Source organism: Podarcis bocagei (genome assembly GCF_964188305.1).
Source record: "Podarcis bocagei genome assembly, chromosome: 5".
In the NCBI taxonomy this organism is placed as follows: domain Eukaryota; kingdom Metazoa; phylum Chordata; class Lepidosauria; order Squamata; family Lacertidae; genus Podarcis; species Podarcis bocagei.
Window position 1 is genome coordinate 27,198,406 of NC_138129.1, and position 24,034 is coordinate 27,222,439.

Here is a 24,034-nt window from a genome sequence, read left to right on the forward strand (position 1 = left end):
ACAGTCTCGGAAGCTTGGAGTTCTGTCGACTTTCTCCACTTGCAAACCCTTGTTGTCTTCAGTGCAACATCTCCCAACACTTTGAATGTGTGCAGATTTCCTACTTTTAATTCATAAGTATAATAAATGCACTGTTACAATGATGCCAAAGCTGAACCTTTGCTGCACCTTCTTATGACAGCACTCACTGAACATTTGTTAGCAATCATGAGAACTAGAAACTTGCCTAAAAAAGGAAATCTGATACTCTTGCTCAGTTGTGAAAAAGGGAATTGTCGTTTTAAATGAAAGCCTAAGAGGAAGCAGTGGACGTTAGGAGCGGCCTCGGGGGAGTTATCAAAACTGTCCTGGTCGAGCGCTGAAAGTCCAATATTTTGGGCTCAGTCTACTCCCGTCGCCTCTATCCATCCTTTCTCCGTAAGAATCTGAGCACTCGGTGGCTTTATTCTGCGGGGGCTGTTATTAATGCAGGTTGTGCAAAACGCTGCCTGTTCCGAGGAGATAAGGGCAAAGCCGTTTAACCCTATGGACGGCAGCTTATCGCCCTGCCCTTTGCAACACGACGGCTCTCTGGCGGGGCTCGCAGGGGGATTTACCATTTCAAGAAGAAATGTCTGAGTCAGGGTGTTCTTCCCCGAACCCCTTCCAGGAATAAATACGCGAGCTCTGGATTTGTGAAAAACGTGACGTCCTCTTAAAGAGGGGGCGGGGCGGGTGGGAAACGAGGGGAAACGGCACATCTTTTTCCTTGACCTGGTTTAGGCTCCACAAAAAAGCCTCCAGCTATCTCGTGTCTAGGTACTGTACTCACAGCCCCCACCTCCCTGCTCTCTGACATACGCGGACGCGCGCGCGTCTCCCTGCTTGGGAAAGCAAAAGGGTTTGCAAGTGGGTCTTCGCCTGCCTCTCTCTCTCTCTAGCTCCATTCTGAAATTATTTGGCCATCAGAAGCATACGCTCCAGACCTGCTAACCTTTGGACAAGATTCGCATCCATCACCTTCAGTGGGAATAATTATTACCGCGCGTCAGTGACGCGGTGATCCATCCATCCGTCCGTCCGTCCGCTCGCTCGCTCGCTCGCTCCCTCGCCTCCCTCTCTCCGCTGTTTCAACCCCTCATTCCTTGTCCTCTTGCATATGGAACGATGGATCTGCAGGCAAAGATGAATCCTAGGTAACCGGCACGTTTCCCTCTCTGTCTCTGCTTCTCTATTCCTGATCCATTTCTCTCTCTCTCTTCCTAAATGCGCTCTTCCTTCTCCATCTTTCATCTATCCCTCTCTCCTTCTTTCCTTTTTAGTTCTCCCGCTCCCTCCCTCTCTTTCTTTCTCTCTTTCTCTCCTCCTGACCCGCTTTTCACGGGACATTTCCAGTGAAACGCTCTCGGTGAGATCAGGACCAAACGTATGTGTGAGAGAGCGCGTGCGTGTGATTTGACGATGACGGTGACCGCGTGTCACCGAAATCCATCGACAGAAGGGACCTCTTTTGCCGGCATCGGACTACCGGAAAGTTTCGCACTCTTGCGAGGGCGGGCAGGTACAGTATGAAAAGCGGCGGGGGGGCTAGGGGGCGGTACACTCTTCTTGGGGCGTTTTTGCTAGCTGCAACCCTGTCAAGCAGGAGATCGTCTCCCTCCCGCTCTCCCTCCCTTTTGTCCATGTGTTTCTGTGTTCAAAGGGGAACCAGTTCCTCCCCGCTCCCCTCTTTTTCCTTCTCTTTTTCTCAAAAGTCTGAAATGCTCTGGCTGCAGTCCTGGGCACACTTTCCCAGAGACCCAGCCCCACCGATTCAGAGCGAACGGGAGCATCGGGCAGTCGAACAAGGAGATTTCCCCGCTTCTCTCCTGAAATGCAGCCGGCAGGGGTGGCACGCGAGGCGGAATCCCCTGGAAGAGCCGCGCCGCGCCGTGGTCTTCCAGTGGAAGTCTGGCGCGCGGACTGCAGGCGCGTTATAAAGCTCTCCTTGTGTCGCGTGTGTTTGGCTGTCTCTGTGTTTGTGAGTGCGTGTGTATGTGCAGGAGAAGTCCTTGAGATATCTTGAATTTTAAAGAAGTCCTGGCTCTTCCTCTGGCAGTCGACAGGCCGAGGAACGCGCGGCAGCCGATGGACACTGGTCTAGTTTCGTGCGCCTCCGGGCGCACCGGCTTGGCCAGTTTTAATCGCCGTACGAGGTCGAATGCTTCGCTGCCGAACTTGCTGAATTCCGACTCAAACCTTTCCCTCCCGGGAGGAGAGAATAATCTTCAGGGTGTTTTTTTTTTTTTGGGGGGGGGGCGTTTAAAAAGAAACCGATAAATAAAAAGCTGTTCCTATCTCTCCACCCCCCTCTCCAAGTTGTTAAGGCTATAAAGTATGCACAGAGCGATATCTAGCTACACCTTAAAAACTAACGCCCATAAGAAGACAACTTTTTGAGCAATTTATCTTCGGAGGGAAATACGCCTTTGGGGCGTCGAAATGGGGCGGGGCGTCTCGTCTCCTTCCCTGACTCCTTTCCCCGGCGCTGAGTTCAAAACGCGCGCGCTGAAAGATGGATTTCAGATCCCGTTGGATCCAAATAAAAGAAGAATCGTTTAGGGACTGGCACCATCCCATTTCAAACCCAGTTTGATTGGAAAGAACGCGTTAGTGATGTACCTCTCTCGTCGCTTGATTACTAGCCGCTGAACGTGTGAACTGCCTCCACTGGGGCGGGGGACCCTTGTGCATCGCAACGGATATGAATGAAAACACTTGTCTGTGGGATCTGATTGGTGTGATGTGTGTTTCACACAGGCATCTCTCTGATGATATTTATGTATTTATTTATTTGGCGCCATCAATGTGTGTGGCGTTTTGCAGATTCACAAACAAACAAAAAGGCAGTTCTCTGCCCCAGGGAGTTTACAGTATGAAAGAATGTGCAATCGGTTGTGGGAGACTCTGCGTATGTGGATTTGCTTTTGCTTTATTTTCGTTTAGGAGCGGGCTAAGGACATGATAATCTTGAAATGTGAACTCACCCCCAGATGTATTCTCAAGGGATGACAATGCGAAATCCTCTCGAATCCTTTTGAAGGCTATTAGGAGTGAGCAGTACTTCGGGATTAATTAATTCGGGAGAAACAGATTTATTAGTAAATTTGACATTTAGCTTTCCCATTTCCCTTGTCAGCGTGGCGGTTTGCCCCCCCCCCCAGCAACTTTTCTGGGTGATTGCAGCCAGTTAATTTCACTGGTTTCAGAAAGCGAATCAGGTGAAATCCAAATAAACATTTCGTGTGTGTTTCGCGTGTGGATGGGGCCGGAGCAAAACCAGCAGAGGAAGACAACGATGCATCGATCCAAGCGTGCCTTTGAATGAATGCACTAATGAATAATGATTTCACAGGGACTAGATGTTTGCATCCAGCAAAGATCCTGAAATGACTACAATCCACTGAAACAACTGGGTGTTAAAAAGAGAGGCCTTTGGGGATTGTTTTTAGGATGAAATGTGGCAGATTAAATGCAAGATGTAACCCTGAAACCCATTCCAGGCTATATTGTGTCTTTTCATACCGAGACGCTGGTCAGTATAGCTGTTTAAAGGACAACTATATAACTCTATTTAATTAGTGCAGGTGGCTGTACAAAATTCCGGAGGCTATGAAAGAGCTGTTGGAACGAAAAAACAGCCAGGAACCGGTTTGGTTGGACCTTGGTCTTGGGAATAGCGTTGCGAGGATGATATTGTGGGAGGTGGGATATCAGTGCACGCGAGAGCCGGGGCTCTTTGGGAGGAGGGACGAGGTTGGGGGACACCCACGTCATCAAAAACAAGAAAAGCTTAATGAAGACAATGGGGCTTCCCTCGTTTAGAATGTACGTCTCCGAGGAAGCCGGCCGACCATGACCTTTTCCAGACCAGACAAACAACAAAAAGGCTGCTCGTTGTTTGATCTGACTCCTTTCCCTCTCATTGAGAATATCTCTGTTACGCCTTCGGGCGCCCATGTTTTAAGAAGGTCTATTTAAAACGGCTCATATAAAATATTGCCTTTGTAATGAAAATCACAATAATGTGCAGAGCTTGCCAATTCTATCCAGATTTTTGTGTGCAGAGGGTCAGAATTTTGTTTCCTTTGCTGAGATGCAAAGCAAGCGAGCAAGATAGATAGATAGATAGATAGATAGATAGATAGATAGATAGATTCCAAAAGGGAGTTAAAATGGCATTCATTCTGGTCTGTTTAGTAGCCTAGGAAGAAGCGCTGGGTGTTCAGTTGTCTAGTTCTGTGCTCATGATATTGCTCTGGTTCTGCCCGTTAGAGTTTATCCCACACACCCCTGCTGAGGTTCATCCGGGCTCTTCAGTGTTACTTCGTATGAGAATCAATTCTAAAACACACGACAGCGACAAACCAAACCTCCGGGGATTTTGCTTCAAAGAGATCGGCTGGATAGATATCGACAAATGGTGGGGAAAGGGTACGGAAGATAGCAGTGTAGTGTAGTGTAGTGGTTAGAGTGCTGTACTAGGACCTGGGAGAACAGGGTTCAATTCCTCACGGTTATAAAGCTGGCAGGGTGACCTTGAGCCATTCATTGCCTCTCAGACTAACCTACATCACAAGGTTGTTATGAAGATTAATTCAGGAGGAGGAGGACCATGTTCTCCACCTTGAGCTCCTTCGAAAAGAAGTTAGGGTTTAAATGCAGCTACAACAGCAACGTCTCAAGCGCTTTAAGGCTCTTTCTTTGGGTTCCAAGTAAAATTGAGTCCCAGGCAGGTGTGTGGATGCGCGCGCGCGCGCGCTGTGAGCTGGGTGACATTACCTTCAGTGTGTGTTTTCTGCAATAGAAATTAAAACCTGGCTGCGATTTGATCCTTCCTTTTTGCCAGACGCATGTTGTATGTTTCTAAATATGGAGCGAGGGGGGCGGGCAACCCCAGGGCTTGTCTTTCTCGACCTACTTGTGCAACGATATGTGATAATTCCTTCTCCAAAGCCAGGATGAAGCCTGATTTTGCTAAACAGCGGAGCTCGGCTTCGAAATTGGTGTGTGTGTGTGTGTGTGTGTGTGTGTGTGTGTGTGTGTAAGTATGTGTAATTTTGGCAAGAAAGGGTTCATTTTTACCTTCCTCACTCACAACACTGGCGACAGAGGCCGCTTTCTTTAGCGCAAAATAAACCCACCGATTTAAGATTTGTAGTTAGAAGCGCCATCTTTACTTGGAAGTCTTTTCTCTTTCTTTCTTTTTTCAAGCCACCACCGGGATTTGTGTCTGCGCAAAAGCTCTCCGAATCGTGCTAGGAATGCCGGCTCTTTTGAACCCCAGACAAGGTAACATAGTTGGGCTACGATTTCCTGCGACTATAATAAACCTCTTTCGAGAAACGTAACAGCCTTGTTCGTCCTCCTTTCCTCCAGCTTCCTTCTGGTTTTACAATACGATTTAGATCCGCTGTAAAAGAAAATTCGGGGACGATTCGGATCACGCAAAGGAAACAGCAAATAAAATTCAGAAAGAGCATTACGTCAGTACTACAGGCAAGATGCTATTTTAGGAACATTTAACAGCCATTTTAAATGAAGAGTGAGTGGTGGGACAGCGGGGTGGGGGAGTCGGACCAATCAAACGGGAAAACAGAGTTTGCTGAACAACACGACTTTGTAAAAGTGCTTGGCTGGGGTCGACATTTCCCTTTCCCTTCCCTGTAAGCTAGCAAATCGGCGAAGCTTGCTGCCTCATTCTAAATGTGCTAGGGGCTCTCTAAACATCGGGCAAAAAGAAATGGCGTCTCAGTTTTTCATCTTATGGTATCAGATTACCAGGTAATAAAATTATTAGACCATCGTTTGTGGTTCCCAAAGAGGAACATATTTGTAGATCTAACAGACATACCGAAAAGAAATGAATTAGGTATATGAACGTGAAGGCTTCCCTTGTATCTATTCTGTAATAGCAACAGGCTTTTTGAAAAACAAACAAATCTATTCCATTTTGGGGTTTACACCCTCTTTACACGTCATAGAAGCAAAAGGATGAGCAGGTGCCATCCTACGCTTGTCGACTACCAATGAAGTCCTATGGAATTCAATGGGCCTTGAAACTAGTTATAGGATTGCAGCGAAAATCTCCCTGTCTCTCCTTCTCTGTGCGTAATAAATTCTCCATCTTTTTAGGCCTGACTTTCTGTCCTTACTCCCCGTACCTCTTGCCTCACGTTTTGGCACTGTTAATCTGCGGGGGGGGGATGTGTGTGTGTGTGTGCCTGTACAAGTGGGGGGGGGGCGTAGCGAGAAAGATGATCCACAAATATTGGGCGGAGGGAGAGATAAATTTGTCCAGCGAGTTGGGAAGATCCTTTCCCTAGCAATATCCATCATGGATATGATTGCCTTTTGTTGGTGGGTGAAGGTGGGCGGCGGGGGGGGGGGGAGAGAAGAGGGGCTCCCTAGACTGGGTTTTGTGGCATTCTGAGAACCAGGCTTGGAACGGAACAGAAACACCATGTAGAATTTAAATCGTGTCCCCCTCCTTTCCATCCGCAGTGTTTCTGAGACGTGGGTGTTGCTGTTGGAGTAGGAAAAGGGGTGGGGGGAGTAGATTTTGGTGGGGACTTGCAGTACCTCCCCCAGAAATGCAGCAAACCTTTCCTCATCCCGCTGCCCCCCTCCCCTTCCTCCTGATAGATGAACGCGTGGGGATGGATACGTGTTGTGCACAGCAAAAGGCTTGCGTTGGCAATCTGGTGATCATCGCACGTCCCTCTTCTTCTCTCTCTTTCCCTTTCTCTCTCTCTCCCTTCGTCCCTCCCTCCACCCACCCCCAGGCTTCTCTGCATTGCATTGGCACCGCTAAGGCTGGAGAGACAACCCACCCGCCTCTCTCCTGCTTAGGAGGAAGAAGAAGAAGAGGGAGGAGGAGGCTGGGGGAGAGAGGAAGACGAGGAGATTTCTTGGGAGAGGCGAGCCGGGCATCCAAGCAGCAGACATCCCCACGACCACCCCGCAGCCCTGCCTGCCCTGCCCTCCCCTCATGCACCAGGTAGAAGGCGACAGGCTCATATGGAGGCGCCAAGGTGGACCCTCTGAGTGGTGTCATGGTCCAAGGGACACTGCGGAGGAGGAGAAGGTCCAATTCCATCCGGGAGTGGAGATAGCGCCCTGCTAAAACGCATCGCCACCGTCGGCAAGAGCGCACGAGCGGAGCCTGGATCGTGCTTGGCGCAGAATTCCACCGACCTTTTTTAAAAATTTAAACTTAAAATTTTCAACTCCCCCTACTTTTTAGGAGCGTGTTAATTCTCTCCCCGCCCCCAACACACACTCACTCACTCTCTCACACACACACGATTGAGGCGCAGCCAGAGCCAGCATCATGGCGACGCTAATCCGCAGCAAGATCTCCAATGTGGCCACCTCGGTTTCGAACAAGTCTCAGGCGAAAGTCAGCGGGGTGTTCGCCCGCTTGGGCTTCCAGGCGGCGACGGACGAGGAGGCGGTGGGCTTCGTGCACTGCGATGACCTGGACTACGAGCACCGGCAAGGGCTGCAGATGGACATCTTGAAATCCGAGGGCAGCGAGGAAGGAGGGGAGCCGCCCTTGGAAGGGGACATCCACTACCAGCGGGACGGCACCGGGCCCCTGCCTCCGTCCGCCTCCAAGGACGAAGGCGTCTGCTCCGAGCTGTCCGGCCAAGGGAAGCCCAGGATCACAGCCTGGGAAGCCGGCTGGAATGTCACCAACGCCATCCAGGTAACGCAACTCCCCCCCCCCCCAATTCCATTGCTCTTCATTCGGCGGGGCGGGGTCCTGGTTCCCTTGGAACCGGCGGCAGAGCCTGGCCACTGCCTTGCAGAGAGTCAGGACGCCCTCCTCCCCCACCCACCTCCTTCCTAGGGGCCCGTGCGCATCATGGTTCGCCCTGGAGCGAATTCCGTCGCAGATGCGGCTCAGCTGCGCCCTGCCCTCACGCTCCCTGCCCTCATAGGACCTTAGAGGCGGTGGAGGAACCTCCAACAGACCACCTAGGGCAAAGCACTTCTCCTAGGAACGTGTGGACTTCCGAGACCACGTCGCACATGGGTGATTGCACATAACATAACTGGGGCCGGGACATTCAAGGATGAGGGGTTAGGTCGCGATTCGGGAGCACATACTTAAGATCGCATCACACGCATCAACAGTCAACAACTTCTCTTTTTAGGTCAGTTAAAAGAATGGCCAAAGAATTCTCTCCCCACTTCAGTCTCTCTCTCTGTCCTTCTCTTTTTTCTCTCTCTTCCCTCCTCCCTCTCCCCACCTCAATTCGGTCCATCTTATTCCTGCAGTGATGATGTTAATCCATGTTTCTCATGTTGAGAAATCAAAACGCAGACATTGTTACGGAACACAAAAGACTGTGGTGTCGGGTATGCACTTCGAAATCCGAATGGCCCTTCTGCCTCTTCTTTCTTTCCTCCTCAATTCGGTGTTTTTTTGTTTTGTTTTGGTGCATAGCACCGCTTCTGGCTCGACTCTGCACCTCGACATAACCAAGGCAACAGATGGTCCAAACAGGAGAGCCTGTTCCCTCCTCCCCTAGGCGTTTCAGAGTCTGTATTAATTTTCCTCTGCCCATTCAGCTAATAAAAAGAGAAAGCCGCGCATTTGGAATGTGACTCGCCTAAGGAGTAAATGGAAAAACACACAGAGACACTATACATTAACGTCTTTTTGCATCGTAGTACTTAAACTGACGGTTCCTGGTTTTAATCTCTCAAACCAAACTGCACAATCTCACTGAGTCCCCCCCCCGCCCCCACTTTCCTTTAAAGAGTTAATTTTGTGTGTTCAAAAGTGCAGGTGCATAAAGTCAAGAACTCCTGTTACAGACAATAAAAAAATGCGATGTAACGAAATGACATCCCGGTGTTATTCGGTTTCAATCGGATATGCTTCAGATCCGAAAGGAGGAAAGTAATAATTGATCAGGAAATGCTTCTTAGGAAGATAAAGTTGCATTTCCTTACTTGTGATCGATTTTCGTTTGGTATTAAAAGGCTGGAAATGGAATGCGAGACTCCCCAAGACTGTCAATTGATATTTTAAAATATTTTCCTGTCCAATTTATTGCCAGGTTTGATAAAATGCAATTTAATTTACAGCCAAATCGAATTTTTGTAAAAAAATGTTTTCTTATTTGAAAATGTGGCGGAGTTTTTTGATACCCAGAGGAATCTTCGATTATCAAGACTGCTTCTAAAAATGCCCTCTGCAACGATTCACCAATATGGCTTATAAACCAGTCCAGCCATAGGACTAGATTCATTTGGCTGAACTGGTTTTCAGTTTGCATAAGGAACCTAATGGGAATGTCTTCTATCTTAAACCAGGGCATTTTACATTTGCAAAAATGAATTAACGAATGTTTCATTGCAGAATCGCATATTTGGGAGGGGGGGAGGAGAGGAAAGGAATTGTTCTCATCCTCAGATTATAACTCCAAGCAGTTTGAAACACCAAAACTTTATTATTGTGTCTGATATTGCACCAGGTACTATGTACAATTTATTTATTTATTTTAAAAGAGCAGCAAATTGAGCCAGCTGCTTACAGTCTTAACAAGATAAGATACAAAGGGGAAGGGGAAGAGTTACGAATATTTGTGTTCGCTACTGATTCAAAACATATCCTTTCAATTTTCAAAGAAGGAAATGAATTTGAGAGCTGCCAGCCACTTCTTTGTGTGAGATATTTTCAAGATTGCTTCAATGCTTTGGATCTTAAAAAAGAAAAACCCAGTCAAAGGAAAAAGGGGTCAATAGCAATTTAAAGAAATGCAGTGAATCCAATGCATTCTCACCTAGAGGTAAATCCTATGGTGTTCAATGGGGCTTACTTCCTTGCAAGTGTGTTAGGGATTGCAGTCTTAATGTGAGTTTAAAGAAACAAAAAGCCACTGCAAGCAAGGACGATGATTTATTGAAATTTATTCCACGACATTTTGGATTACTTAACTGGTTTTTTAAAAAGCTTTTAAATATTTAACTATTTATGCTCCCCCCTCTCTCCAAAGCATACAACTTTTTCTTTTTAAAAAAGAAAGAAACCACAGACTTTAAATGACAGAATCCCCCCACCGCCACCTTAAATAAAGGTTTTGTGATTACATTCAAACATTTAAGAGTTATTACATGCAGAAAAGTGAAGTATTTCATTTCTTTCTGGGGTCTGTCCTGATTTTTATTTCATTCTATGGAAGATTGGAGGGGTGGGGGTGGGTAACAGGCCCTTGCATTTTGTTTCTGTCCCTTCCACCTCCACCTCCACCCCAGTTGTCACGTGCTAAGTAAAACTGAGCAACACAGTCTCCATTTTGTCTCTTTTTAGGGGATGTTTGTCCTTGGCCTGCCCTATGCTATACTCCATGGTGGATACCTAGGACTCTTTTTAATTATTTTTGCAGCAGTGGTTTGCTGCTACACTGGGAAAATCCTCATTGCCTGTCTTTATGAAGAGAATGAAGATGGGGAGATAGTCAGGGTGAGAGACTCCTATGTGGACATTGCGAATGCTTGCTGTGCTCCCAGGTTCCCCTCGCTTGGGGGCAGGATTGTGAATGTGGCTCAGATCATAGAGTTGGTCATGACCTGCATCCTCTATGTGGTGGTCAGTGGCAACCTGATGTACAACAGCTTCCCAACCTTGCCGGTCTCTCAGAAATCATGGTCCATCATTGCCACAGCTGTGCTCCTTCCTTGTGCTTTCTTGAAGAACCTCAAGGCTGTCTCCAAGTTCAGCTTGCTCTGCACCTTGGCCCATTTTGTGATCAACATTTTAGTCATCGCCTACTGCCTCTCCAGAGCCCGCGACTGGGCATGGGACAAAGTCAAGTTTTACATTGACGTGAAGAAGTTCCCCATCTCCATCGGCATCATTGTCTTCAGCTACACCTCTCAGATCTTTCTGCCTTCCTTAGAAGGGAACATGCAGAACCCTAAGGAGTTCCACTGCATGATGAACTGGACTCACATAGCTGCTTGCATCCTGAAGGGACTCTTTGCCTTGGTTGCCTACCTGACTTGGGCCGACGAGACAAAGGAAGTCATCACAGATAACTTGCCATCCACCATTAGGGCCGTCGTCAACCTTTTCTTGGTGGCCAAAGCTTTGCTGTCCTACCCATTGCCGTTCTTTGCAGCTGTGGAGGTCCTGGAGAGATCCCTCTTCCAAGATGGAGCCAGGGCCTTCTTCCCTAATTGCTATGGAGGTGATGGCAGGATCAAATCCTGGGGACTCACCCTCAGGTGTGCCCTTGTAGTTTTTACCTTGTTGATGGCCATTTATGTCCCTCATTTTGCCCTCCTGATGGGTCTGACCGGGAGCCTCACAGGTGCAGGCCTCTGTTTCCTCCTCCCCAGCCTCTTCCACCTCAAGCTCTTGTGGAGGAAGCTCTTCTGGCACCATGTCTTCTTTGATGTGGCCATTTTTGTAATAGGAGGTATATGCAGTGTGTCTGGGTTCATTCACTCTTTAGAAGGCCTCATCGAGGCTTATAGCACCAATACAGAAGACTAAAGGATGAGTTGAGCTGGTTGCACTTAAAGGGAGGGATTGCGAGAGAATCACACAGAACATCCACATAGTCAAATGATTATGCATCCTCATCAAAGGAGAAATGTTGTTCTTTCTTTTTTTGTTTTAGTTAAGTACACCCAAGAAATTCTATCACAGAACGTTAAGCAAAGTTTCCAGATCAAACGCTTAGCCCAGCAGACTTTTTAAATAAACTTAAGAAGACTCATATATATATATATATATTTAGATATTATCAGAGAGAAAATATTTGAAATATTTCCTTGTCCTGTTCATTCACTAGTCTAAAAACTCTTATCTTTATAAGGAAGATGAAATTCTGTATTTGGAAATAATGAGAGGTTTGCTGGTAATATTTCTGCAAGTATTATGCAATTCAGTCTTGTTTTTTTTTTTTTAAAAAAAGGAAAGGCACCCAAGTCTCTTGGGATCCTTCTGCTGGGACACTGGGCAACATAATGACCTGATGAAACTTAATGCAAGATTTAGATTGTATGAGCAACTAGTTGAAATGGTTTCAGTGACCAATGATGAGCCACAAAAGCTGTAGTGTTTACATTGCATATTAAAACAACTAGTAAGGACTGCTTAATACTTCCATACCAACTCATGTCCAATACCAGCGCTTCCCATTTTGACCTTCCTTGACCTCCATCTGAGATCAGAGACTTGGGAGTTCAGTTCTGGATTGGGTCATTTTTATTTCTAAATTGCAAAATAAAATAAAATCAAGTTGTTTGATTTGAAAAAAAAGTATTCTGGATATGAAACAAAACACACACAAAAAAACCATTCTGTGCAACTACCAGATCTGTGGAGCTGTTTCCAATGTATGTGTGGTGTAATTGTGGTAAAAAAGATGAAAAATGTATATCAGAAAATCTATCTTTAACATATAATGTGGTACATAAATATATCAAACAATAAAGAGAAACCATAAAAACTTTGGCTGGCATGGTTTGTTCTAGGGACTGTAATCCAGACTGAAACTGCAGTCCTAACCGTGGCTACTCAGAAATAAGCTCCATTAAATTCAATGGGGCTTATTCCCAGGTAATTGAGGTTATTATTGTAGCCAAGGCTGCTGTCACTTACCTGGGAATAAGTCTCATTGCATACAATAGGACTTCCAAATAGACATGGTTAGGATTGCTCTGTTGTGTATCTGAACTTAAGTTCCATTGAAATCAATGGGACAAGCTGGTCATTACAACTAACTTGGTATGAACGATAGCACCCTACTGTGCTCAAACCTAGCATTTCACAAACATTATCTCATGGCAACAAGCCATTAAGGTAGGTCAGTATCAGTACATTATTACAGATCTGGGGAAGAGGCTGTGAGACAAGGACTTGCCTAAGATTGCAATCCTCAATGGGACCTTCCTCTGAGTAGGATTGTGCTGTTAAGTATGTAGTGGGGTCATGGCAGGTACAAGGTTTGACTTGGCAGCTCCTTGACTCATGTGGCACATAATGTGATTTCTATGGGACCAACTCCTTGTGCACAGAATTATGGTCCAAGTTTCTTCGCTGCTGTGTTACATTAGCTGTCCTCTAACCAATACAAAGTCTATCATTTGTGATCGAGCCAATGCACAATGAGGATTATCTTTTAGGATACAGTTGCCTTGGCCCTTCCCATCACAGTTTATTTGAGTGTGGCTCAGGAAGGGAGACTATAATAAGGTTTGGGTGTGTGCCTCTGAATTTTGCTGATTGTGTCTTTGCATTTTCAGTTCCTCAACCCACTAATAATTGTTGCTGTTATTTAATTCACACACCATTTTTAATGTACAGAGTATTTCTTTCCATAGCATATCTGCGCAACAGCAGCATGCCAAAAGTGACTAGTATTATCATTTTACAGATGGGAAGTTGAGGCTGAGCTCAGCTTTTACTGAGATGGGAAGTAAACCCCAGAGTCTGACAAGTCTAAAAAGCTAAATACACATTCAGAACTATCCTATGGTACAACTCTTTCTGGACTGTACCTTTTCAGATTATAGGTAGGGGGAATGAGTTTTCCCCCATATAAAATAATCCTTCCTGTCTGTAGTAAGATAGCATGTAAGGGTAAAGATTGCAAAATGTAGTCTTCTTTCTGATATTCTAGGTTATTTTTCCTCAGTTTTTTTTTTAAAATAGAGTAATTAAAACACACTTTTCGAAGTGAGACAGTCCTGACAGGGCCATGCCACATTATAGCTGAATGTGTAGCTGGACTTGTATAGTGCAGAACTGAAATGAAACTGTGAGGAAATTTCTCATTCATATGTTTTCATTCCCCTGCCCTCCCTGCCTTGTGTTCTTATTCAAATCCTCAAATATCAAATTTGCATATCAATATTTGAAAAATCTGAAAAGCTCATCTTGATATCTGAATTTTCAACTTCTTATCTGGGATTTGGGTTATTTGTGGCTTTTCAGTGTAATTATAGCTTTGGTGGCAAAAGCTGATGTTCAGCAAAGAAGAGATATTTATATGATATTTCTTTGCTCTTAAATGTATTCTGAAGAATTAAATTTGTGTAGTATTTTAAACTCTTTTATGTATCTGATGAGGAAGAAAATTATGCCAGTGATTTCTTAAATGTGATTTACCAAATATTCCAAAATTTGAACTAGTGGCAGTTTTGAAATTTGTCAGATTTAAGCAAATTTGTCATTCAATTATAGTAATCCATGCAGCCCTTGATAGTTCCTGGATATTGAAATTCATGCCAGATTCCATCCACTGCAGTAGGATAGAAAGTATTTTATTCAAGCCTACAGAGTACAAGATGTTGGTGCTCACGTTTCCTTTAAAGAATGTATCATCCTAGTTCTAAACTGTTATTGTGCTGGAGGCAGCATAAAACGTCAGAAGTGAACAGTCCTTTTTTAAAAGCAATCTTCTTACCCACCCATCTATTTCCCCTTATCTTAACTGGCTGCGTTTCATTGTATTAATTTTGGAATTAGGAAATTCCAAATAGCGCCTCCTTGTGGGCACATAAGGTTTATTTTTCCCAGTACTCCAAGCGAACAGCATTGTCTGAAGCTTCTAGAATGTCGAATGCTTTGAGATCTTGTATAACAGAGCAATCGTCGAAGTAGTAAGCTGCTTCGCAAAGCGTTCTACACAGAAATAACCTAGGAATATGTGTAACGGGTGGGAAATGTTTTAACATTTTCTCTTCCGTTTTTCGTAAATAATCCATTTCAAAGAGAGCACGATGTCTCATATATATCTAATATTAACTACTGCAATTTTCTAGCAAAGAAGCAAGACAGAATTTTCTCCTTGAAAGGGAAAAGGACAGAAATATAATTTATGTCGTCGTTTGCATTGCTCATCTGTCTATCTGAAATACGCGAATGACCAAACTGAAACAGCTTTACTGTATGTATCTAATATATGCCGCAACAACAAGTATGCAATCCTATGCATACTTTCCTTGGAGTAAGGCCCAGTGGATACAGTGGGACTTACTTCCGAGTAAACATGCATAGGCTAGTGTTGTTTATTAGTGTCGCATATATTTTAGATTCCATTATGTTACACGTTTTTGTTTTTTGTTTTTAAAAATACTGTATTATAATTCATTCACATGGCTTTTAAGTCAGAGGAAGGAAAATGAGCTATAATCTTCCCCCGCACAACGTCACACTGTGACGCAGAATTGCATCATCACTTCTTTCCCAGGCCTGCAGCTGATGAATTTATTTTTTATTTTCTGCCGGAGGCGACATCTCTAGTTCCAGGCGTAATAATCATAAACAGCACCATCGAATAATCGTAATTGATGTTGAAATATAATTCGGATAAACAGGAACATGATTTGATTCGCTTGTGTTACTTCGTAAAACAGGGGAAACCGTTCTCTACTGAAAGGTAGACACCTTCCAAATTAATAAAGCCTAAGAAAAATTTAAGGGCGAGGATACTGGCAAGTCGTTTTTTTAGACAGGTAAGTAAAATGTTATGGAAAAAGCCTCCGGAACTACCCTCGACCGCCGGAGATGAGGGTTTGCCTTTTATTCTAACTACCCAGAGCCAAGAACTGGGCACTGACTCCATCAGCGCAATTAACACAGAATTATCGGGCCATTGATTCTTCTCGTAGATTTAATTCTCAGATCCACTTACATTAACAGCACGATCGTAGCCATGCGATCTTATTCATGGGAAGGAAAGCCGCGCGGTGATGCAGCCAGGAATGAATGCGCTCTTCGGCACTCGCGCGCAATTCAAGCCTTTTCGTGGCAGCTGATGAGGATTAATTTTTTTAAGAAACCTTTGATGTTGAGAACGCCTACGCAGAAAGTTCCACTGAGTCCAGTGGGTCCTACTCCTAGATCAGTGGGGATAGGATTAAACTAAGTCAGGCCAGTCAATTAGACACAGGTCTCCGGAAAGGAAATCTGGATGAGAATCGAATGGCCCTTTCCTGAGCATCTATGCGCGCACGTGTTCGGGTTAGGAAAGCGTGTTCTTCTTGCGGAGTTTTCTGTTTGCCAATAGGTCTGCAATGCAGGAAAGAGAGAGGGAGAAGGAGAGGGAGAGGGAGAGGAAGACGGCGAGGAAGGGGAAGAACTGGGTTACGAAAAAAGGAGGCAATGGGAAAGAACCAAGAGGCAGCGAGAAGGTGAATCACCGCAGCGCAGACTCCTTTCTGAAGGGACCCTGAAAGGGCCTCAAGATCACCCCGCAGGTTATTAAGTCGGCTAAGCCCTCAATTCGAGATCGTGGGGACGTTTAGCCGCAGAAGTCCACGGTAGGGCAGTGGCTCCGCGGTAGGGCGTCTGCTTTGCGCGCAGATTAGTCCCCGGCATCTCCGGGTAGGCCTGGGGAGAAGGTGCCCTTTCTGAAACCCTGGCGACCCGTTGCCAGCCAGCGGAGACAGCCTTCAGCTTATCTGGACGGTCTGGACCCATGATGGTCTGATTTGGTATATGAGGCCCCTTCCACCGCCAGACTCCCAATGCACCGCTCATGTGGCCAGCTTGGTTGCCTGCAGGGAAGTGCCCGCTTATAAAGCGTTAATAATATAGTAAGCTTCATTTAGGAAACACGAGCCCTCAAGCGAACGAAGCCTCCCCAACCTAAGAGCTGGCGATCGCGCGCGTGCGTCAAATTGAGCGGTTTAGAAGCCCTTCCTTTTAAATCTCAAGCCAGCCAGACGGCTCCTTTTGCTCGTTGTTGTGCTTTTTTTGTTTCTGCGTTTGAGGGGATGTTCAGGCGTTTGTAGAGACCTATTGGATGACTTGACTGACAGCCCCTTTTTCCTCTTGCCCTCCCCAATATTTTTTATTTTTATTTTACATCTAGCCCGATAGAGAATTCTTTTTTTTTGTATATAAATTTTATTAAGTTTTCTGTTTTACAATTTAAAATACTCATTTTCCATCCTGAAGATATCAATGACTTCCCTTCTTCTCTTTCCATGGTTCATTTTACATACCATAAATTTTACATATTTTACAAAAAACTATACCATTCAGTACTCCATCATTGCTTCCATCAAAACTTGTTTACACTGTTGATTTTATCTGAATGCTGCCAGAGTTTTCAGCTGTACACAATTATTTCCCATATATTCAATAAATGTTTTCCAATTTTCTTTAAATGGATGTTCTTCTTGTTCTCTTATTCTATATGTTAAGTCTGCGAGTTGTGCATATTCTGTCAACTTAAGTTGCATTCTTCTTTAGTTGGGACCTCGCTCGTTTTCCATTTTTGAGCTAACGAAACACAGGCCACAGTAGTAGCATGCATAAATAACCTTTTTTGATACCTGGGAATTTAGTCTGAATTATCCCCAACAGAACAGACTCTGCTTTTTTGGGGGAAAGTACTTTAAAACATTTCCCCCCCAATTCATTATGGATCATTTCCCAATTCTTTTTTACCCTTTCACAAGTGCACCATATTTGAAAGAATGTTCCCTCCACCGATCAAGAATTCTGAGGCACTTGAAAGGTTGCACATTATTCAATGACATTTTGGGTGGTCTAAGAAAGACATTGCCCAAATAGAGACTTTGGGATTTTTTTTCCTTCTGGGCCAAGACAGCTACTTTTTCTCTCAATATGCACCACTCTCTCATTCTCCTTAGCCTCTCTGCCTCCTAGTTGCTTGCAATGTATTTTCACTTTATATGTGATGTATCCTTTTCTGAAAGTTGTCTGAAACCATCACATTGAGAACATGGACTTCTAAGCATGTAAGTGGTGATTTGGAGGAGTGTGGGTATGTTCATGGGCAGAAAGTTGTCTGAAACCATCACATTGAGAACATGGACTTCTAAGCATGTAAGTGGTGATTTGGAGGAGTGTGGGTATGTTCATGGGCAGATACATTTGATACACATGTAAATTAAAAATAATAATAAAGGATTAGGCAATCATCACCAAATATTTTACCTTCTGATCTAAAAATTGCTGTTCTGGACAATACTAATGATGTACTGTCCATGGAAAGGATCAATCAGATACTCAGTTTGCTGCAGCTCTTTCCTCCCAACCCACATTCCTGTGGAATGTATCATCAATGAAGCAGTCAAGTACAACATTATTCTGTTGCCTAGAGTGGACACACAGGGGAATGTGACTCCAGACAGGGAGGACTTCCTGTCATACCTGTTCTGGAGCCTCCTCCCCTTGTGTGTGACCAGGTAGATGGGCATGACCCTAGCAGACCCTGTAAAAGGGCTAGCCCAGGGGTTGGCAATTTTTTTTTTTGCCACGGGCTGGTCCAAGGGGAAGAGGCGAGGGGAGGGAAGTAGTCCTCCTCCCCACCCCACCCCAGCCCCAGCAGCTGCGCTTACCTTCCCTGCGGCTGCTGCCGCCGCCACCACCACCACCGCTGCTGCTGCTTCTCGTGGGTAGGCAGTGCGAGCTCATCCGCTCCACTCTCTGGCCCACAGGAGCACCAGGGTGGCAATGGAGGGAAGAGCGGCGCGAAAGGGCTGGCTCCAGAGAGGGGCTGCTTAAAATGGCACTCAGCCAGCTTAGCCCAGCCCCCTTCCTCCTCTAGGCAGGGCGAGGAGAAGCCAGGAGGAGGGAGGGAGGAGGTGCCACCGCGATGTGTGTGAGGGAGGGGGAGAATGGAATGGTGCAGAAAAAAATGGTGCAGCCCGAACGAACAGAATCCCCATGCCGATCCATGGACAGTCTGCGGGCCTGATCCTGAAGGCAATTGGGCCTGATCTGGCCCACAGGCCTTTGTTTGCTGACCCCTGGGCTAGCCACACAGCCATCTTCCCATTTTTCCATTTTCTCCTTTTGGACTTCTCTCTTGGACCTCCTCTTCTGGCTCTTAGCCAGCACATGGCTCATCCTTACAGAGGATGGAAGCCACAAGGTAGAAAGTCTGAGGCCCAGCTCAGACTTCTTTTCTCTACAAATGTAACTGTAACCACAAGATAAAGCCTGCCTTCAGATTACTGCTGTGAACTGAATGTAAGTAAACATTACTCTTACTTTTAATGAAGACTGTCGTGTTATTATTATTTTAAGAGGGAAATAAAAGGAGAAACTTCCAGGAACAATCTAGACTGGACAGGCCAGACTGGATTGCTGAATTTAAATAATTCTGACGAATCCATCAACTTGCTTCCAGAAATCTGCAAGGGAATGTCCTCTGCTGCTTGCAGGGATAATATTGAGGAGGGATAATATTGAATCAACATATTCTCTCCTACCTTTCTCAACATTCCCACAATTCCTTCAGTGATCTTCAAAGTATATCCCTTCTAGCTAGGTAGTTTCAGACTTATGGCTGAATGGTCTTATGTATTTCTCCTCATAAAATATTATTATTATTACAGTGGAATCTCGCCTTTCCACCACAAACCTCAAGGTAGCCTGCACGACTTTGCTCTTTCCCTCCCTCTCCATGTTATCCTCACAACAACCCTGTGAGGTAGGTTAGGATGAGAGATAGTGATGGGCTCAAGGCCATGCAGTGAGCTTCATGGCTGAGTGGGTGTTTAAACCTTGGTCTCCCAGGTCCTAGTCCAACACTCGAACTGCTGTGCCATACTTGATGGCTACCAACTTCAATGGCTTTCAATGAAGATGAGATAAATTCATGATGGCTATGTTCTCCCTCCACTGTTGGAGACTATCTGCCCCAGAGAATCAGTTGCTGGTGAGTGCAAGTGGAGAAGATGCTGTTGTGCTCACGTCCTGCTTGTGGACTTCCTACAGACATCTGATTGGCCCCTGTAAGAACAGGCTAGTGGACTAGATGGGTCTTGTCCTGCTCCAGCAGACTCTTCTCATGTTCTTCAAAATGTGGCTGCTAGTCCTGTTGTGTTTGGAGGCCTTCCTGCTTATTCTGAAGACTTCTCTTCCAAGTTCCTAGCCTGACAGTACTCATTGTTCCCCTCTTCTTCACTTGGTTCTGTTGTTGAATGAAGGGCAGCTAAAGGACATTCTGAATCCATTTTCCTGATCCATAGGAGGAAGGTTGTAAACAGAAGCTCAGGAGTTGCACAACTGCATCACCACCAGACCTCTGGCAAAGACTTGCTTGATGTTGAACACATCTTACACTGTTTCCCTTTCTCACTTCCACTCAAGTTTCCTTGGGTCCTGCAGTGATCTCAGCATCCAAGCCTTGGTCATGGTTTTGAAGCGTCAGCTATAAAACTAGCTATCTTAAAGGTCCTCTGGATGTTGTCCTCAACAAACAGGATCTTGTTATAATCCTTACAACAACACAGCAAGGTAGGTCACTATATTTTTACCCCCATATTGCAGCGGTGGGGTGGGGGGTGAGAGAGAGGGTGGATCTAAACACAGGGGGGAAAACACTATAAATAAGCCAGAAATTAGACTGTTTAAACAAAAGGAAAAAAAATCCCTATGGGAAATCATGTTTTTAAATTCCCTGCTCTCTGGTGCAATCTGGTGTTGCATGCTTATAGTGCATTCAAATTGTTGGTTCTTTACTAATGTAGCTGAGTCCAGAGTTTTTTTAAAATATTTATATTTTATTAAGGTGATTTCAGTTAAAAGAAATAAAGTAATACAGAAAAAAGAAGGAAAAGTGAGAGGGAGAAAAACAACAACAACAAAGATACATATAAAATCAAAAATATGAAAAAAAGCAGTACTGCCATACCTTGGACCCCGAACGCCTTGCAACTCAAACGTTTTGGCTCCTGAATGCCGCAAACCCAGAAGTAAATGTTTCAGTTTGCAAACGTTCTTTGGAACCCAAACGTCTGATGTGGCTTCTGATTGAGTACAGGAAGCTCCTGCAGCCAATCGGAAGCTGCACCTTGATTGTCAAACATTTTCGGAAGTCGAACGGACTTCCAGAATGGATTCCATTGGGCAACCAAGGTACGACTGTATACAATATTTATATATTATATTATACATTCTTGTATAAATTGGTATAGTGTTATTGTCCTAGTGCTTATGAAAATGCTAGTAGCCTACTACATTTTGTATAAACTCATTCCAAATATTATCGTATTTATCCATACAGAGTCTGTATCTGTAAGTAGTCTGTTCATAAACTGCCAGGGATGCCATACCACCAGTTCATTGATTGAAAGGTAAAGGTAAAGGGACCCCTGACCATTAGGTCTAGTCGTGGATGACTCTGGGGTTGCGGCACTCATCTCGCTTTACTGGCCGAGGGAGCAGGCATTTGTCCGCAGACAGCTTCCGGGTCATGTGGCCAGCATGACAAAGCCGCTTCCGGCAAACCAGAGCAGCGCACGGAAACACCGTTTACCTTCCCACCGGAGCAGTGCCTATTTATTGACTTGCACTTGACATGTTTTCAAACTGCTAGATTGGCAGGAGCAGGGACCGAGCAATGGGAGCTCACCACTTCATGGGGATTCGAACCGCTGACCTTCTGATCGGCAAGCCCTAGGCTCTGTGGTTTAGACCACAGCGCCACCCGCTGTGGGTACAATATCTTTATTTTTCCAGTTCCTCATATCAATCTATTGGCCACCACGTCTGTTGTCCAGCTGATAATTTCCATACTGCAGTTATATAGTTTAATAAAATATTCTCCGGTGAAATATTTAACTTTTTCTGCACAGTTATAGTTACACAGTCCATCACTTTCTCCCAAAACTTAAGTAAAGAACGCTGTGCAAACATGAGTTTCAGAGAGGCGTTGTTCTTGCCACATATCCAACACTATCTTAGCTAACCCTTTTTTATACAACCATAAAGGAGTCTAATAAACTCTAAATATTATTTTCTGTTGTATTAGTCTTAGTTTTAAATCTTATGACACCTTATGTATTGAAGCTAATACAATTTCCCACTGTCTGGGCAATAATAGAAGTTCCAATTCTTTATTCCAATCATATCTTACAGTCTGCATATTGAACCTGTGCATTGTGTATATCTATAAAAAGTAATTGCTGCCTTTTTTTTTTTAATGAGTTGTCCAGTTGCTCCAATATCTCAGGTATCTCAAAACCTTAAAGGCTTGATGGCACAAACATACTTGTTAGGAGATGTTGTAATTGAAGATATTGCCATTGGGCTGCATCTGATAGATGGTGTTGTTGTTGTTGTTTAGTCGTTTAGTCGTGTCCGACTCTTCGTGACCCCATGGACCAGAGCACGCCAGGCACTTCTGTCCTCCACTGCCTCCCGCAGTTTGATCAAACTCATGCTAGTAGCTTCAAGAACACCATCCAACCATCTCATTCTCTGTCGTCCCCTTCTCCTTGTGCCCTCCATCTTTCCCAACATCAGGGTCTTTTCCAGGGAGTCTTCTCTTCTCATGAGGGGGCCAAAGTATTGGAGCCTCAGCTTCACGATCTGTCCTTCCAGTGAGCACTCAGGGCTGATTTCCTTAAGAATGGAGAGGTTTGATCTTCTTGCAGTCCATGGGACTCTCAAGAGTCTCCTCCAGCACCATAATTCGAAAGCATCAATTCTTCGGCGATCAGCCTTCTTTATGGTCCAGCTCTCACTTCCATACATCACTACTGGGAAAACCATGGCTTTTACTATACGGACCTTTGTTGGCAAGGTGATGTCTCTGCTTTTTAAGATGTTGTCTAGGTTTGCCATTGCCTTTCTCCCAAGGAGCAGGCGTCTTTTAATTTCGTGACTGCTGTCACCATCTGCACTGATCATGGAGCCCAAGAAAGTAAAATCTCTCACTGCCTCCATTTCTTCCCCATCTATTTGCCAGGAGGTGATGGGCCCAGTGGCCATTATCTTCGTTTTTTTGATGTTGAGCTTCAGACCATATTTTGCGCTCTCCTCTTTCACCCTCATTAAAAGGTTCTTTAATTCCTCTTCACTTTCTGCCATCAAGGTTGTGTCATCTGCATATCTGAGGTTGTTGATATTTCTTCCGGCAATCTTAATTCCAGCTTGGGATTCATCCAGCCCAGCCTTTCGCATGATGAATTCTGCATATAAGTTAAATAAGCAGGGAGACAATATACAGCCTTGCCGTACTCCTTTCCCAATTTGGAACCAATCAGTTGTTCCATATCCAGTTCTAACTGTAGCTTCTTGTCCCACATAGAGATTTCGCAGGAGACAGATGAGGTGATCAGGCACTCCCATTTCTTTAAGAACTTGCCATAGTTTGCTGTGGTCAACACAGTCAAAGGCTTTTGCATAGTCAATGAAGCAGAAGTAGATGTCTTTCTGGAACTCTCTAGCTTTCTCCATAATCCAGCGCATGTTTGCAATTTGGTCTCTGGTTCCTCTGCCTCTTCTAAATCCACCTTGCACTTCTGGGAGTTCTCGGTCCACATACTGCTTGAGCCTTCCTTGTAGAATTTTAAGCATAACCTTGCTAGCATGTGAAATGAGTGAAATTGTGCGGTAGTTGGAGCATTCTTTGGCACTGCCTTTCTTTGGGATTGGGATGTAGACTGATCTTCTCCAATCCTCTGGCCACTGCTGAGTTTTCCAAACTTGCTGGCATATTGAGTGTAGCACCTTAACAGCATCATCTTTTAAAATTTTAAACAGTTCAGCTGGAATACCATCACTTCCACTGGCCTTGTTATTTGCAGTGCTTTCTAAGGCCCATTTGACTTCACTCTCCAGGATGTCTGGCTCAAGGTCAGCAACCACACTACCTGGGGTGTACGAGACATCCATATCTTTCTGGTATAATTCCTCTGTGTATTCTTGCCACCTCTTCTTGATGTCTTCTGCTTCAGTTAGATCTTTACCACTTTTGTCCTTTATTATGGTAATCTTTGTACGAAATGTTCCTTTCATATTTCCGATTTTCTTGAACAGATCTCTGGTTCTTCCCATTCTGTTGTTTTCCTCTATTTCTTTGCATTGCTCGTTTAAGAAGGCCTTCTTGTCTCTCCTTGCTATTCTTTGGAAATCTGCATTCAATTTCCTGTATCTTTCACTATCTCCCTCGCATTTTGCTTGCCTTCTCTCCCCCGCTATTTGTAAGGCCTCGTTGGACAGCCACTTTGCTTTCTTGCATTTCTTTTTCATTGGGATGGTTTTAGTTGCTGCCTC

The 24,034-nt window shown here is 44.9% G+C and overlaps 1 protein-coding gene across 5 annotated transcripts; it reads left to right on the forward strand.

Moving 5' to 3' along the window:
- Positions 1 to 808: 808 nt before the first annotated feature.
- Positions 809 to 11,944, forward strand: SLC32A1 (solute carrier family 32 member 1). Of its 5 annotated transcripts, none has more exons than XM_081194908.1 (4): positions 809 to 1,175; positions 5,233 to 5,310; positions 6,804 to 7,729; positions 10,346 to 11,944. In XM_081194908.1, exons 3-4 carry the CDS (start codon positions 7,352 to 7,354, stop codon positions 11,531 to 11,533), a joined length of 1,566 nt encoding a protein of 521 aa, XP_081051034.1. In that variant the 5' UTR covers positions 809 to 1,175; positions 5,233 to 5,310; positions 6,804 to 7,351; the 3' UTR covers positions 11,534 to 11,944. The 5 variants fall into 5 exon arrangements, with proteins under 5 accessions (XP_081051034.1, XP_081051036.1, XP_081051037.1 ...); XM_081194909.1 differs by lacking the exon at positions 809 to 1,175 and adding an exon at positions 1,449 to 1,545; XM_081194910.1 differs by lacking the exon at positions 5,233 to 5,310.
- Positions 11,945 to 24,034: the final 12,090 nt, after the last annotated feature.